Below are 15,108 nucleotides of genomic sequence, written 5' to 3' on the forward strand. Positions count from 1 at the left end.
AACTGGGATTTATCCCAGGAATGCCAAGTTGATTCAACATTCACAAATCAATAAGTGTAATTCACCGTATCAGCAGTCTACAAAAGAAGCATGTTTAACTTTTTAACACCTGAGGTTCTTGGAAGTATGTGACATAGAACACATTTGGGGAAGCACTGGTTTGTACCATCACCAAACTAATGATATCCTAATGATATCGTTATCCTAATGCTTTGGCCTTGACAGGCCTATTCCTATCCTTGAAACAGAGAGTTTAGGACATCTATAAGCTTTTGTTCCAGTCAACAAATAATTTATTGAGCACCGAACTCAGTGCCTAAAACCGATTTGGACACTAGGAATACAGCAGTAAACAAAGCAGTTAAAAACTCTTTTCATGGAACTTAAGGCCTAGTTCAACTATCAATACATTTATAATTTTAAGTAAAATTCCTAATGGCCTGTGTCTTGATTTTTTTTTTTAACTCGGCAGTTTCCTTCTGATTCTGGTTCATAATTAATCACTCTGCCTAAGGAAAAGCACACTTGCCTCCAAGGCCCAAATCGTTCCATGAGAAAGAGGTTTTTCCCCACAACATGTTCATGAAGCAAGCATTCATTACAAATAATGAAGACTTCACCAGATTGGCCAGTGTATGTATACAGTGCTCATACTGCAGCAATCAGGAGCATTTTAGAGTTCCTCACTTTTCCTGCAGCGAGGCCAAACCTTTATACTTGGGTGAGCCATTTTCCTGGACAAATCTCTAAAGCAAGTCCCTTAAGACCATCACACAGGGACTGGAAATAACAACTCAGGGAAAGAACCTCTTCAAGATTCATGCATTAATATAAGTTAAAGAAGTAGGTGGACTAAATTTCCATCCAGTCAATACAAATTGTTCTGGTCCTCAGATGACTTCATTCTAACTTTGGAAGACTTCATCAGTCTACTTGACTAAAACACAAGCACCTAAGACAGGTTTAGGAAATGAAAATCAGCTCTCCCACTAACTGATGCATTTTGTACCATCCCACAAGATAAAAAAACGAATCTAGTAAAAGGCTTACACTAAAACAACTGTGTGAGAGTTGGAAGGGGCTTTGAAGTCATTTGAACTTTCTATTCTGTACTGGAATTCCTTCTACAGCATTCTTGATTCATGGTCAACTATCTGGGCCCCTGTTCAAACAAGTCCAATGACCTTGTGAGGCTACCTATCCCACTGGAGGACAACTCTTGCTAAAGTTTTGTTATATTGAACATAAATCTGCTTCATGTAACATTCAGTAAACACTATCTGCACACTGGAATACCTCAGATTAAGTCTCCATTTTTTTTACATTTGCCCCTCAAACACTGAGAAGAACCATTATGTCTTCTCTTTTCCAGGCAAAGTATCCCTATTTCCTTCAACCACTCTGCATTCAACAGTTTCTGAAGCCTTCACAAGGCTCACTGCCCACTTCTGAATGCATTCCAGTTTGTCAGTGTCCTTCAGAACAGGAATAACTTTTTGGCTTAATGCTAATCTGAAAACCGCCTATTCAATGACATGTGGCTCAATCTGTTAAATGTTATCCTTATCTTATCTGATATTGCTCCATAAAGATAATGAAAAAGAATGGTTATTTCAGGATAATCAAATAGGTAAGGGAAAGCCACATTTAAATTCCTAAATATGGATCTAGAAGAAAAATGGAACTACACATGAAAACATTACATAAAAAGATGGAGGAAAGCTGGCTGATACTGCTGATGCAGAGACAAGCAGACATTTTACTCCCTAATGAAAGACATGAGAAAACACAAAATTCAAAGATTCTTGCCAGTGCAACCCAATACACGTGTCTGCCACAGATTTCTGAGTCAACATTTGCTGAAAAGGGCTCTCAATCTTTCAATATGGAAAATTATACCTACATCTTCCCACCCAAAATATACTAGAATGTCATACTTTGATGTTTTGATGTTACAAATTTAAAAAATGAAGGTTACAGGAAGTAGACAATGCCACATCACAAAAGAGTTTTTAAATGCAAATATTAGGGACTTAGTTGAGGTCACAAGGGAACCAAGAAAAATCAGAGACTAACTTAAACAGTGAAGAAATTTTCCTGATGAGTTAGTAATCCTCCAAATGGTAGCCAACTTTGCCCCTGGAATCATAAAAATACGGACGAGACAAAGCATATGGAAGCAACCAAGTGGAACTCAACCATCAAGAAATGAATAAAACAGTAAACTTTTTCTCTTTTCTTTCTTTCTTTCTGCTCTCATTTACCTTTTAATTTCTTACTTTCAAACAAAACACACATTTTAAGTTTTTCAATCCAAATGTATTATCGCAAATATTTTTTTAATAAAGGAAAAGATCCTGGTTAATAATATTACCAAATATACCAGTGATTATCATTTGTCAAGAATTATGATGTAAAAAAAGATAACTTTAATGAGCATAACTAATATTTCATTAATGATTAAGAAGACACTTCATAACCTTAGGGTCTCAAGGACATCATTATAACCTAGTTATGTGTGTGCTATCTTCTATACTTTTCAAAGCCCCTTACAAACAAAATGCTTGTGGAATCACTGTTCAATTTATGTAAAACGGAGATTATAGAGAGAAGCCTATATTTGCTACAGTGAGAACTGTTAGGAAGAGAGCCAGATATTATAAGAAGAAACTAAAAGTAAAGTTCACAATAAAATTGAAATTCTAATTTAACTCCAACTTGTTAAAATGGTGTAACTGGAATAATTTAGTCATTTTGGGCAAAGTTATAATGTTTTCTAGAAAAGTCTTCCCTACTGCTTTTTGTTGGTTTGCTTTAATATATAACTTATGACTGATTAGGCTTATCCAACATTCTAGCAACCTTGAAAAGTATTAAAAGGTACTTTTGCCATAACTGTAGAGAGAAACAGTAGTACTAGGAGATAACTGGGCTGAGAAAAACCCAATGACTTGTGTTTTATTATTTTAATTGGTTAGAGGCATTGCTATAAAAGTCCAGGGGCAGTAGCACCTGATGTAGAGAGGACATTCATTCATTTATAGCAAGTACCATAAAACAGATAACATGCTAGGCCAAGACCTGATTAGGAATGACACAGTTAGCAAACAGCCCTCATAATAAAATATGAATTACAATAAATCATAGAATTGATTAATTTTAAAAATGCTTATTAGGAAAATTTTAAAGGAAGTCATTACAATGACCTAGGGAAAATCACTTATGAATCACAGAGAGTGTTTCCTTAAGAGCAGTGCCCATCAAAACATTTGGCCCATCTAACTTCTGAGAACTCATCTATATGGCATAACATGTAGCAAAGACCTGGAAAGACCAGTGTTATTGGATTGCCTGCTACTGAGATACTTCTAAGGAATCAGGTTAAGGGAGTAGAGGGACTATTTCAGCCCCACATGCTGTATAGACCTGACCTGGAACGGGGGGCAAGGGGACAACAACATATTTTGAAGCTCTCAAAATAATATAAGTATTTCACAAAAAGCAAAGCAGAAGCTTTAAAAAATTCTTCTGTGAAGAGCAGAAAGCACAAAGCTCAAGAAGAAAAATGAAAACAACTTAAAAGACTTTACCCATTTACTGTATTTCAAAGGTCCTGTGAATCCCATGGCTTCTATTATCTTTGTGAAGGCACCAACCTTCTCCTCAACAGGCTGTGGGGAATCCTTGGTAGAAGAAAGCTATTTATTCAAAAAGAAGGAAACCAAAATTAGTTGCAAAAAAGTTTTTTTAAAAGAATGCTTTTATTTCTCACTAGGGTCTAAGGGCATTTTTTATTGCTTAGATTTTTTTTTTTTTAAACCTAGAATTTTTCATTCTCATTTTTCTGGGTACCTTATCACTCAGTACAAACACATCTGGAACCCTAATAGGTGTCCTCCAAATTCCAGAGCAGACATACCCACCTCACTGACCATATGTCTATGAACTCATGTCTAGGAAATGATAGATTTGGGGTATCAGAATAAAAGTTCTATGGAAAAGAGTACTTTAAAAAAGAAATCTTGATCCCAACCTCCCAAAGAACAATTCTGAGAAACATGTTCTATGTTTATTGACATTATGGGAAAAGGAAAGAAAAATACTGTCTGAAAGCAGTCAAAAGTCATTCAAAGTCATAATCAATCAAAGCATGCACTGAATAAATGTTTTTAAACTCTTTTATTTTTTATTAATGACTATAGGAGATATAGTTTTGTAGTTTGCAAATAAATTCAAAGGAAAACCTATTCTAATGCTAATCCTCTCTAAATGAAGGCAGGCTATACATCCAATAAGAAATTCTCCATCAGTTAAATATTACTTTATTTTTAACATATAAAAAAATCTACGACACTTTTTCTCTAAAGTGTTTTCTAAGCAAGAGAGTACAATGGAAGAAATATAGGACACGGGATCAGACACCTTAGGTTCCAATATTCAGTTGGTCTGTCTCTTCCCATCCTTGTGACCTCGGGCAAGTCACTTTACTTCCCTGAGCCTCACCTTCTGCATCTGATAAAATTTCTTGCCTCATCCAGCTAACAATTTTGCTGAATTTCAAGTAAGAACACTTGTGTGAAAGCACGCTATAGACATAGAAAGAACTTGTAAGTCTCACCTTATTTGTGGTATGATACTTCCTACTTAGCTGAATGTCTACTACTGATCCACCACATGCTAGGGCCTGGCTCATCTGGGGCCACTGGGGGATTTAAAAAAAAAAAAAAAAAAACAGAGGTAAGCAACACTGACCATTCACTTAGAGGGTTAGTGTGATCAGAGTTGTTTCAAAGTAAAAAATACAGAATCTTTCTAGCCTTGTTTAACTCAATTCCTAATGTTGCCTACTACATGCTCAATAAACATCTGCTGAATAACTGAATAAGTAAAAGAACGTAAAGTACCTTTCACAAAATAGGTACTCAATAAACAGTAAAAGTCTTCATCATCACCATCATTATCAACATCATTGTCGTTCAGATCAGAACTGTCTTCCTCCAATGTTCACACTGCATTTGAAAGCACTTTGGCAATATAATAGACATTAGTTAAAATTATATGCCAGGCACTATGTATTTGCCTTACATATATTACCTTCTGTAATCCTCACCACAATCCTACCAGGTTGGTATTATTATAATCAAGACGAGTAAACATAGTTTTGAAAATAAATTCCTAAGGAAAAAAACTATGCAAGAGATCCTCATTGTAGCATTGTTCACAAGAGTAAAAACTGGGGAATAAGTCCAATAAGAAAGGAGGTGGTTAATTAAATTAAGGTACAGTCACCCAATGGGAAATCAGATAATCAGATTTTTAATAGGCTTTATTTTTAAAAGCAGTTTTAGGTTCACACCAAAAATGAGCAGAAAGTACAGACTGCTCCCATATACCCCCTCCCACACAGCCACAACATCCTCCACTATCAACATCCCCCAGCAGAGTGGTACATTTGTTACAATGGATGAACCTACACTGACACATTATCACCTAAAGTCCACAGTTTACATTAGAGATTATTATTTTTAGCAACATGAAAACACTTACAATATGTATAAAATTATAGGTAAACACATGAATGCATAGGGGCAAGTCTAAAAAGGAACACACAGAAATGAAAGAGTTATTTTGCTATGCTGGTAGAATTACAGAAGTGTTTAAGAATCTAGTTTCCAAACTCTCAGTAATGTTTTATTTCCTTTACAATATAAAGGGGTGGGAAAGGAGCAGCAGGAGGGTTCAATTCTGGCTTATTCCAAGAGATGGGACACATGAAATGAAAATGATTTTTTCTTTAATCCTAATGAAGGAAAAAAATAGAATTTCTAAATGTGGAGAGTTACTATTTACTTTTCTTTCCAAACAAGGATATTAAAAGATTAGTCAGGATTCTTCTGGTCAGTCCCAAGAACACTTATGCTTTAATTCACAGGTATCAAGCAGGCTTTGTAACACAGAGACTAAACACAGAACACCTCCCATTACATCACATATATCAGTGTAATGGTCCACTAGAACATGAAGCACTTAAACAGGCTCAAAGAACACAACTAACAGCAGTTTCAACAAGCTGTGCTTTGGGGCAAGGTGTATGTCATGATCTTTTTCTTCCCCTATAGCTCCTTACTTTTTGTATTACCCATTCTTGCCCTTGCCCCCCGAAAAGATTCCCTTGACCTTTAAAAACATTAATTTTTCCTCTGTTTAAACCAAAAAGATATCAAGTAACTTTCTGTGAAAGAGAAAAAATACCCCAAAATACTCAAATGTCACTTTTTCAAAGAGGCCTTTTCTGACCACTTTATCTAAAATAGTTTCTTATCATCCCATTATTCTCTATCATAGCAGTACCCTGTTCACTTTACTCATAGTACTCATTACAATGTACAATTATATATTTATTACACACTCTTATTTTCTATCACCACCACCAAAAATATCCATGAAGGTAGGAACTAGGTGTAGTACCAGAATCAAGTACAGTGTATTATACACAGGAAACCCTCAAACATTTGTTGAATGAACAAACCCAACCACCTGTATGGTATTTCTTATTATATCCTTCTTGTTCTTATCCACACACATGCCATGCATACATGTTTCATTTATCAAACCTTTATTAAATACCCACAATATGCCAGCCCTTGTGCCAGTTTTTAAGATAAAACAATTACTATCCTATGGAGCTCATAATGTTGTGGAGAAGAGAAAGAAAACTCACTACACAAGAAAGAGAACCGAACATCACATTTAAAAATGTTTAAAGACCACCCACCAAACACACACACACACACACACACACACACACACACAAAGTGCTAGAAAGGATACAGAGCAACTAGAACTCTCATACTCTGCCGATGGTAGTGTAAAATGGTACAGTCACTTTGGAAAATTATTTGGCAGTATCTATGAAGCTGAATGTATACATTCTGTAAGATTCAACAATTTCATTCCTAAGTGTATATCCCAACAGAAATGTGTACATATATTCACAAAAAAACATGTACAAGTATGTTCATAAAAGCACTATCAATAAAAGCCCAACTGGAAGCAATCTAAATATCCATCAATAAATAAATGTCATATAGAGTGAAGCAGGTCATAAAGAGAAAAACAAATATCATATATTAATGCATATATGTGGAATCTAGAAAACTGGTATAGATGATCTTATCTGCAAAACAGAAATAGAGACAGACGTAGAGAACAAACGTATGGACACCAAGTTTCTACTATATGGCAAAGTGAATCAGCTATACATGTACATATATCCCCTCATTTTGGGATTTCCTTCCCATTTAGGTCACCACAGAGCACTAAGTAGAGTTCCCTGAGCTACACAGTAGGTTCTCATTAGTTATCTATTTTATACATAGTATCAATAGTGTATATATGTCAGTCCCAATCTCCCAATTCACCCCACCCCCCTTCCCCCTTGGTGTCCATACGTTTGTTCTCTACGTCTGTGTCTCTATTTGTTTTGCAAATAAGATCATCTACACCATTTTTCTAGATTCCACATATATGCGTTAATATATGATGTTTGCTTTTCTCTTTCTTACTTCACTCTGTATGACAGTCTCTAGGTTCACCCACGTCTCTACAAATGACCCAAATTTGTTCCTTTTTATGGCTAATATGCCGTTGTATATATATACCACATCTTCTTTATGCATTCCTCTGTCGATGGACATTTAGGTTGCTTCCATATCTTGGCTATTGTAAATAGTGCTGCAATGAACATTGGGGTACATGTGTCTTTTTGAATTATGCTTTTCTCTGGGTATATGCCCAGTAGTGGGATTGCTGGGTCATACAGTAGTTCTATTTTTAGTTTTTTAAGGAACCTCCATACTGTTCTCCATAGTGGCTGTATCAATTTACATTCCCACCAACAGTACAAGAAGGTTCCCTTGGGCTTCCCTGGTGGTGCAGTGGTTAAGAATCCGCCTGCCAATGCAGGTGACATGGGTTCAAGCCCTGGTCCGGGAAGATCCTGAATGCCACGGAGCAACTAAGCCCATGTGCCACAACTAGTGAGCCTGCACTCTAGAGTCCACAAGCCACAACCACTGAGCCCACATGCCATAACTACTAAAGCCTGTGCTCCTAGAGCCCATGCTCCACAACGAGAAGCCACTGCAATGAGAAGCCTGCGTGCCGCAACAAAGAGTAGCCCCCGCTCGCCACAACTAGAGAAAAGCCCGTGCGCAGCAATGAAGACCCAACACAGCCGAAAATAAATAAATAAATTTATTTTTTTAAGAAAAAAGACATATTAAGATTTTGCTTTTATTTTTTGCTTCCTAAAAGGTTCTAAAAATGAAAAGACCTCCCTGATAGAGGGAGGGAGAGAGGGGGAGAGAGAGAGAGGGAAGAGACAGAAAGAGAGAGAGAGAGAGAGAGAGAAGGAAGGAAGGAAGGAAGGAAGGAAAGAAAAGAAAAGAAAGAAAGAAAGAAAAAGAGAAAGAAAAGAAAGGAAGGAAGGAAGAAAGAAAGAAAGGGAAAGAAAAAAGAAAGAAAGAAAAAGGGAAAGGAAAAGAGAAAGGAAAGGAAAGGAAAAAGGAGGGCAGGACTCAAGCAATTCTTCAACACTATATGTATCTTGTCCTTTCAGCGAAGCTATAAGCTCCACCAGGAGACAGTCTATCTTATACTTCTTTTATTTTCTGTCCCATTGCTCAACACCATTCTGGGCATGGAGTAGGCACTCAATAAAAACTAGGTGGAGTTTTTTTTTTTTTTTCCAAATAGAAGGACAATCTGGAGAAGGTCCAGAAAAGAACCACAGGAATGATCAAAGAGATGAATAAAAGGTCCTAGTGGAAAGGTTAAAATAAATTGAAGCTGTTTAGCTTGGAGAAAAAGCAACTGAAGAACTAAGGAGTAACTTAGAATAACAACACTTGAGCTGGAAGGAATCTCAGAGATCTTCTGGAAGGAATCTCAGAGATCTTCTAAGTCCTACCTTTTCCTTTCACAGATGAGGAAACTAAGACACAGGGAGAGGGTGCAACTTGCTTAAGGTAGTTTTAGGATTAAAAAAAAAATTTTTTTTTAAGTTTCAATTTACAAGGTGAGGAGAACATTTACCCAAGTAGCATGAACATAAATAGCAACAAAAATAGCAGTTACAAGTTACTGAAGATCTCCCATATGCCCAGCACCTGTACACTTGCTGTTTTACTTATGTTATCTCACAACAACCTCGAAAAGTTGATACTATTTTTTCCCATTTTAGAAATAAGAACACTAAGGCTCAAAGAAGTAAAGTTCATTAAGGGGTAAAACATGTATTCAGAGCTATCTTCTTTGCCCTATATCTAACTGATTTCAAAAACCTGCGTAGAGTTCAACAACACTGGCTCATGTACACTTAGCACCCAGATCTTAATTTCTGAATATTCCAAATATCATTCTCCAATAAAAGGAACCAGGGCTCCTGGGGGGAAACTGTTAACTCTAGGGCTAGAGCAAAGAAAATACAACATGAACCTGAAACATCTTGTGGTGCCAAGAAACAAGGAAGTGTTCAAAAAATGAAGGCACGTAGAAAGGAACTTGAAGGAGTTCTCAACAGCCAAACATGGAACAATTTGATAACAAAATAATGAGAATAATGTATTATAACTCACAGAATAAATATCCATTAGCTCATACTGATACAAACAAAACAATCGAATAAATAAATAAATGGAGAGAAAGTGACAGCTCTTCCTTACAGTAGAATTCCAATCAAGAAATGTAGTAGGAAATGATGGAATTCAAAAATGACCATCAAGCAAACACCATAGTAATGACTGTCGCAGTCAAGAACCATAAATAGAATTACCACATGATACCACAATCCCACTTCTGGGTATATATCCAAAAAAATTCAAAGCAGGATCTTGGAGAGATGCTTGCACACTTATGTTCACTGCAGCATTATTCACAATAGCCAAGATATGGCAGTAACCCAAATGCCCACTGACAGAAGAATGGATAAAGAAACTGTGGCATAGATATACAGATATAGATATAGATAGATAGATAGATAGATACAATGGAATATTATACAGCCTTAAAAAAGAAAGAAATCCTGCTCCCACCCCTCACCCCTGGGTGCCCACAGACCCAACAATAAACCCTTATAAGACATTTTACACAAACATTTACAAGTTGTTGTGATAAATTATTCAGCTTAGGCTGCTTCATCTTTTGTAGTTTTGGGGCCTTTTCTTAATCCTTTAAAATGAACATCACTGATTGATCCTTTCAGTCACTATCTTCTAAGATCTTGGAAATTTTGGAACATTTTTATATTTATGCAAAAAAAGGAACAAAATAGTTGAAATAAAAGTTTTTATCAAAACTCCACCTCCTGGGGCTTCCCTAGTGGCACAGTGGTTAAGAATCCGCCTGCCAATGCAGGGGACACGGGTTCGACCCCTGGTCCGGGAAGATCCCACATGCTGCGGAGCAACTAAGCCTGTGAGCCGCAACTACTGAACCTGGGCTCTAGAGCCTGCGAGCCACAACGAGAGAAGCCACCAAAATGAGAAGCCCGTGCACCACAAAGACCCAATGCAGCCAAAAAAACCCAAAAAAACCCCACAACATTGTAAATCAACTATATTTCAATAAAAATTATTTTAAAAACTTCAAAAAAAGAAAGTATGATGAGAAACAGGATATTTGCATAATCTCAAAGTATCTTCTCACAAGACACCTACTAATTACAAAGGGGAAAATAGTACTTTATAGTAGAGGAAGCTGACGGACACCAATTTAATAACCAAGTCATCAAAGTTAACATCACCAGTAATAACTGGCATCATGTATCCCCTGATGTGACCCACTGAGAAGGAAACAATATCACTTTTGCCAAAAACGCATAGCCTCAATCTAATTTTAAGAAAATATTAGATGAACCCCAATTGAGAGACCAAAAAAAGGACATTAATGGGGAAAAAAAGTAAAATTGGAATAAGGTGTATAGATTAGTTAATAGTATCACATCAATGTTCACTTCCTGGTTTCAATAATTGCTATAAGATGCTAACATTAGAGGAAGCTAGATGAAGGGTATAAGGGAACACTACCATTTTTATAACTTTTCTGGAAGTTTAAATTATTTCAAAAATTAAAAAAAACTTTTTTTTTTTTTTTGCGGTACGCGGGCCTCTCACTGTTGTGGCCTCTCCCATTGCAGAGCACAGGCTCCAGATGCGCAGGCTCAGCGGCCATGGCTCACGGGCCCAGCCGCTCCGCCGCACGTGGGATCTTCCTAGACCGGGGCACGAAGGCGTGTCCCCTGCATCGGCAGGCGGACTCTCAACCACTGAGCCACCAGGGAAGCCCTAAAAAAAACTTTTTAAGTAGACTCATCAAAGTATGACAGAACTTCAAGAGGTTACTTAGAAAAGACAGATTAGAGTCCAATGTCCCTAGCCTTTTGAAAATGATAATAGGATTATAGCATTGGACATTACCTTAGAGATCATCTGATACTACCACTCATCCAATGGAGGATACTTTTATGTCAAGCCCCTAACATAGCCTTCCAATCATTGCTTGAATACTTCCAGTAAAAGTAAATTTACTTTGTTAAAATACAGCCAACACATCCCATTACACCACAATTCTAGTTAACACAAAGTTCTTCCTCATTCTAAGCCAAATCTGCCTCCCTGTCAGATATGTACCTAAGGATGTCATTCTGAAGCAGAGTTTTCCAACCAGGAGAACTCAAAGATGGGAAGATGTACCAGTGAGGTAACGTCAATATGACAAAATGTCCAGTTTATTTATAATCTTGTCAGCATGAGATAAACAATTTTAAGTTATTTACATGGATGTTTCTCTATAATGCCATCCCAGAGCCTAATATAGTATCTGGTATATATTAGGTACCCAATAAATGTTTATTGATTCAAAGAATGAGGCACAACTCAGAGACTGATATAATGAGTTCCTCCTTCCACCATCTCTGCACACATTATTTACAAATGATTTAGAACTATAGGATAAATTCTACTAAAATTTTCCAGTGCACAGAAATAAAAATAAAAATAGAACCTAGCCCAACTCTGAAAAGAAACAGCTACATGACTACCCAAAGTAGATGCCTCTTTTGCACAAGCATATTCTTCATTCATTCAACATACATTTAGTGCCTTCTCTGTGCCAGACTTAGTGAGAAGCCCAGGAAATACAGGTAAAAATAAGACATGTCCTCAGAAGGGCAAGGCTTATACACTAGCTGGAGGGAATTACTCTATATTTTAAGTATTTTAATATATTTTATTTATTTATTTAAATTATATAATATATAATTATATACATCAAAAATAATTTTTCATTGCATTAAATATGAGAAAGAAAGTGAATGGCTATAAAAGGAATTTACATAAATTGGTAATGAAAATAAATTCCCAGTAGATAAACAGAGAAATGATGTAAATATGTAATTTTTACAAACCAGAATATAACTGATAAACAGAAAAATGTTTAACCCTGATAAAGAAATGCAAAGCAAAACAAGGTAACATTTTCTACCCAATTAGTTTAAATTTTTTTAAAACACCCAATTTAGGGGAGGTAATGATGAAAAACTAGTTATATAAACTTGCTGGTGGCAGTATAAATTAAAACAACTTTTTGGAGAGGAAAACTGCTTATACCCTTTGACCTAGGGTACACCCTCCTAGAAGTTCATCTTTAATAAATAATTAAAAATGAGAAATACTATATAACAATAAAATGGTAACCACATTAAAGTCTACAAAAAATCTGTAGATAATTTTAATATAAACAAAGGTTAAATAAATAACATGTAGCCATTTAAAAAATTAATTATGAAATCTATCTAACAACATGAATAATGTCTGCTCTAATAAGTGAAAAAGCACCAGAACATAAAATTCTGTGGATATTTGTTAAGGTACCGAGGGAAAAAATTAGTACACACATACATACTTAAGGACTGGAAAAGAACCAGCAAATGTTTTCAGGTTTGAAGTCATGGGTGATTTTTATTTCCTTTATTACTAAATTATTTGTACAATCAACAAAAATCAGGAGAAAAAACTCTCAAGGAGGGTCCAAAGTAAACTACTTTGTAAAGAATCATGTGATCAGTGGTAAACTAAGGCCTGAAATAATTGTTCCTTGGATTTTTATGTTCATAAAAAGGAAAAAAATGAAGAAACACTTCTTACCCCAAATAAAAGCGGCATAAAGTGGCTACAAAAAGAAAACTGAAGAAAAGTTAACTCTGAGATGAATATCTGGAAACACTCCCAACAGTAAAAATCATCAGACTGTAGCATGGTATCCTAGGCTAAGTTCCACTGCTGGGGTATTTAGAAGCAACGCCCTAGACACCATACAGTAGGAATCAGTCCTGAGCTGGCACCACAGAGACCCAGAAGTGGTCTCATGAGGTTTTTCCATCACACAATTTGGTTGGTTAATCTATAAATACATGACATTTGCACATAAACACTAAGGTTTTTTCATACCAAGCAAAGGAATAACAAATCTTACCTGGGAAGTACCAGACAGAGCCCTGCCCCACTGTCCCTGTGTATGAGACACAAGTAGCAATCGGCTGCATACTGGAACCCACTGGGAGATGCTAATCCGGTTCCTCTAGAGAAAGAAAAAAATAGTTTGTCAGGAATCTATATCAGACTCCATGTGTAGAAGGCAAAGAGCATACCTAAGTCTAGAAATTCTGCCAGAACAGGGCACATGAAAGGAGAATTTCCAAAACAGGACTAGGACCAAGCCTCCCCATGCTCACCTCTCCAAGGATAAAATGTACCCCTGCCTACCACGGACTAGACGAATTCTGGTAACAGCTGACCCAAACTGGAGGACATGAGCTCCCTCTCAGGAAAGTAACAAAATAAACCTATTTCAGGCATTTTACAGTTAGCTTATCATTTAAATCAGGGTTTGCAATTCCTTTTCATAAACACTGATTTATAAGCTCTTCATAAAATCCCTTTACAGTGAACAGTGCCAGGATTACCATTAACCCCAAAAGGATGAAGAAACTAAGGCTGAAATTTTTATTTTTTATTTTTTTGCGGTATGCGGGCCTCTCACTGTTGTGGCCTCTCCCATTGCGGAGCACAGGCTCCGGACGCGGAGGCTCAGCGGCCATGGCTCACGGGCCCAGCCACTCCGCGGCATGTGGGATCTTCCCGGAGCGGGGCACGAACCCGTGTCCGCTGAATCGGCAGGCAGACTCTCAACCACTGTGCCACCAGGGAAGCCCCATGGGCTGAAATTTTTAGGGTGGGAAAACACACTTGGGCAATTTGATTTCCAAGACAAAGGGAGATTAAGTGGCTGTTAGAGCTATGACTGAGGTCCAATTTTTCCCTCTGGCATTAATTGACCTCAAAAAGGTCTCTGGACTAAAGTGAAAGGTTAGGCTGGAGAAAGGAGAAGCTCTACCTTGCTAAATGAGAAGCCTGCTTTACTTTATGAAGCTGAAATACAACCCACTGTATAAATGGCATCCACGTACACAGCACTGGAAATCTCTATCCTAGAAACCAACTTTGGGAGATCGAAGGGTTTCTTTCACTTGGCCTGTAGACTTTATAGAGCCATAATGAGGACTGGATATACCAAACTATCTGAAAACACTTTGCCAACCATCAACTACAATAGTAGGAGTCAAAGATCCGGATCCTAGTTTAAACTCAGCTACTTTAATATAATCTTTAGAAGTAATTACACCTTTATGATACTCAGTTTCCTCTTAACAAATATTAGTAATACTTATAAACACTTACTATGTGCCAGGTACTTTACATATATGAACTCATTTAAACCTCATAATCACCACCCAATGACTTAGGTATATTGCTATTATTCCACGTATATGGATAAAGAAATGGAAGTATGGATAAGTAACTTCCCAAGGTCACATGGTTAATAAATAGCGGGGTTAAGATTTGAATCCAGAAAGCCCAGCTCCTGGATCCATGCTCATTTATGGGATGAAAGGGTAGAGGAAATATCCCCAAAGTCCCTTCTAGCTCTACCACTCTATGACCTAGTCTTGAACCAATTAAAATACAGCATAATACTATGGGAAGAGTC

General features: G+C 36.8%; 1 protein-coding gene across 5 annotated transcripts in view; it reads right to left on the bottom strand.

The window, feature by feature from the left end:
• Positions 1–15,108, bottom strand: part of UQCC1 (ubiquinol-cytochrome c reductase complex assembly factor 1) — a 90,524-nt gene that overhangs the window by 65,371 nt on the left and 10,045 nt on the right. For 3 of the 5 annotated variants that reach the window (XM_030830778.2, XM_030830777.2, XM_060284066.2), the window contains exons 2-4: positions 13,534–13,638; positions 4,619–4,702; positions 3,591–3,698 (exon numbers count right to left, since the gene is read on the bottom strand). In XM_030830778.2, the coding sequence (XP_030686638.1) occupies positions 3,591–3,698; positions 4,619–4,702; positions 13,534–13,638 (297 nt within the window). The remainder of the gene's footprint in view (positions 1–3,590; positions 3,699–4,618; positions 4,703–13,533; positions 13,639–15,108) is intronic. The other 2 variants (XM_060284064.1, XM_060284065.1) reach the window with 2 other exon arrangements.

The sequence above is a fragment of the Globicephala melas genome, chromosome 15 (assembly GCF_963455315.2).
Source record: "Globicephala melas chromosome 15, mGloMel1.2, whole genome shotgun sequence".
Taxonomy (NCBI): Eukaryota; Metazoa; Chordata; class Mammalia; order Artiodactyla; family Delphinidae; genus Globicephala; species Globicephala melas.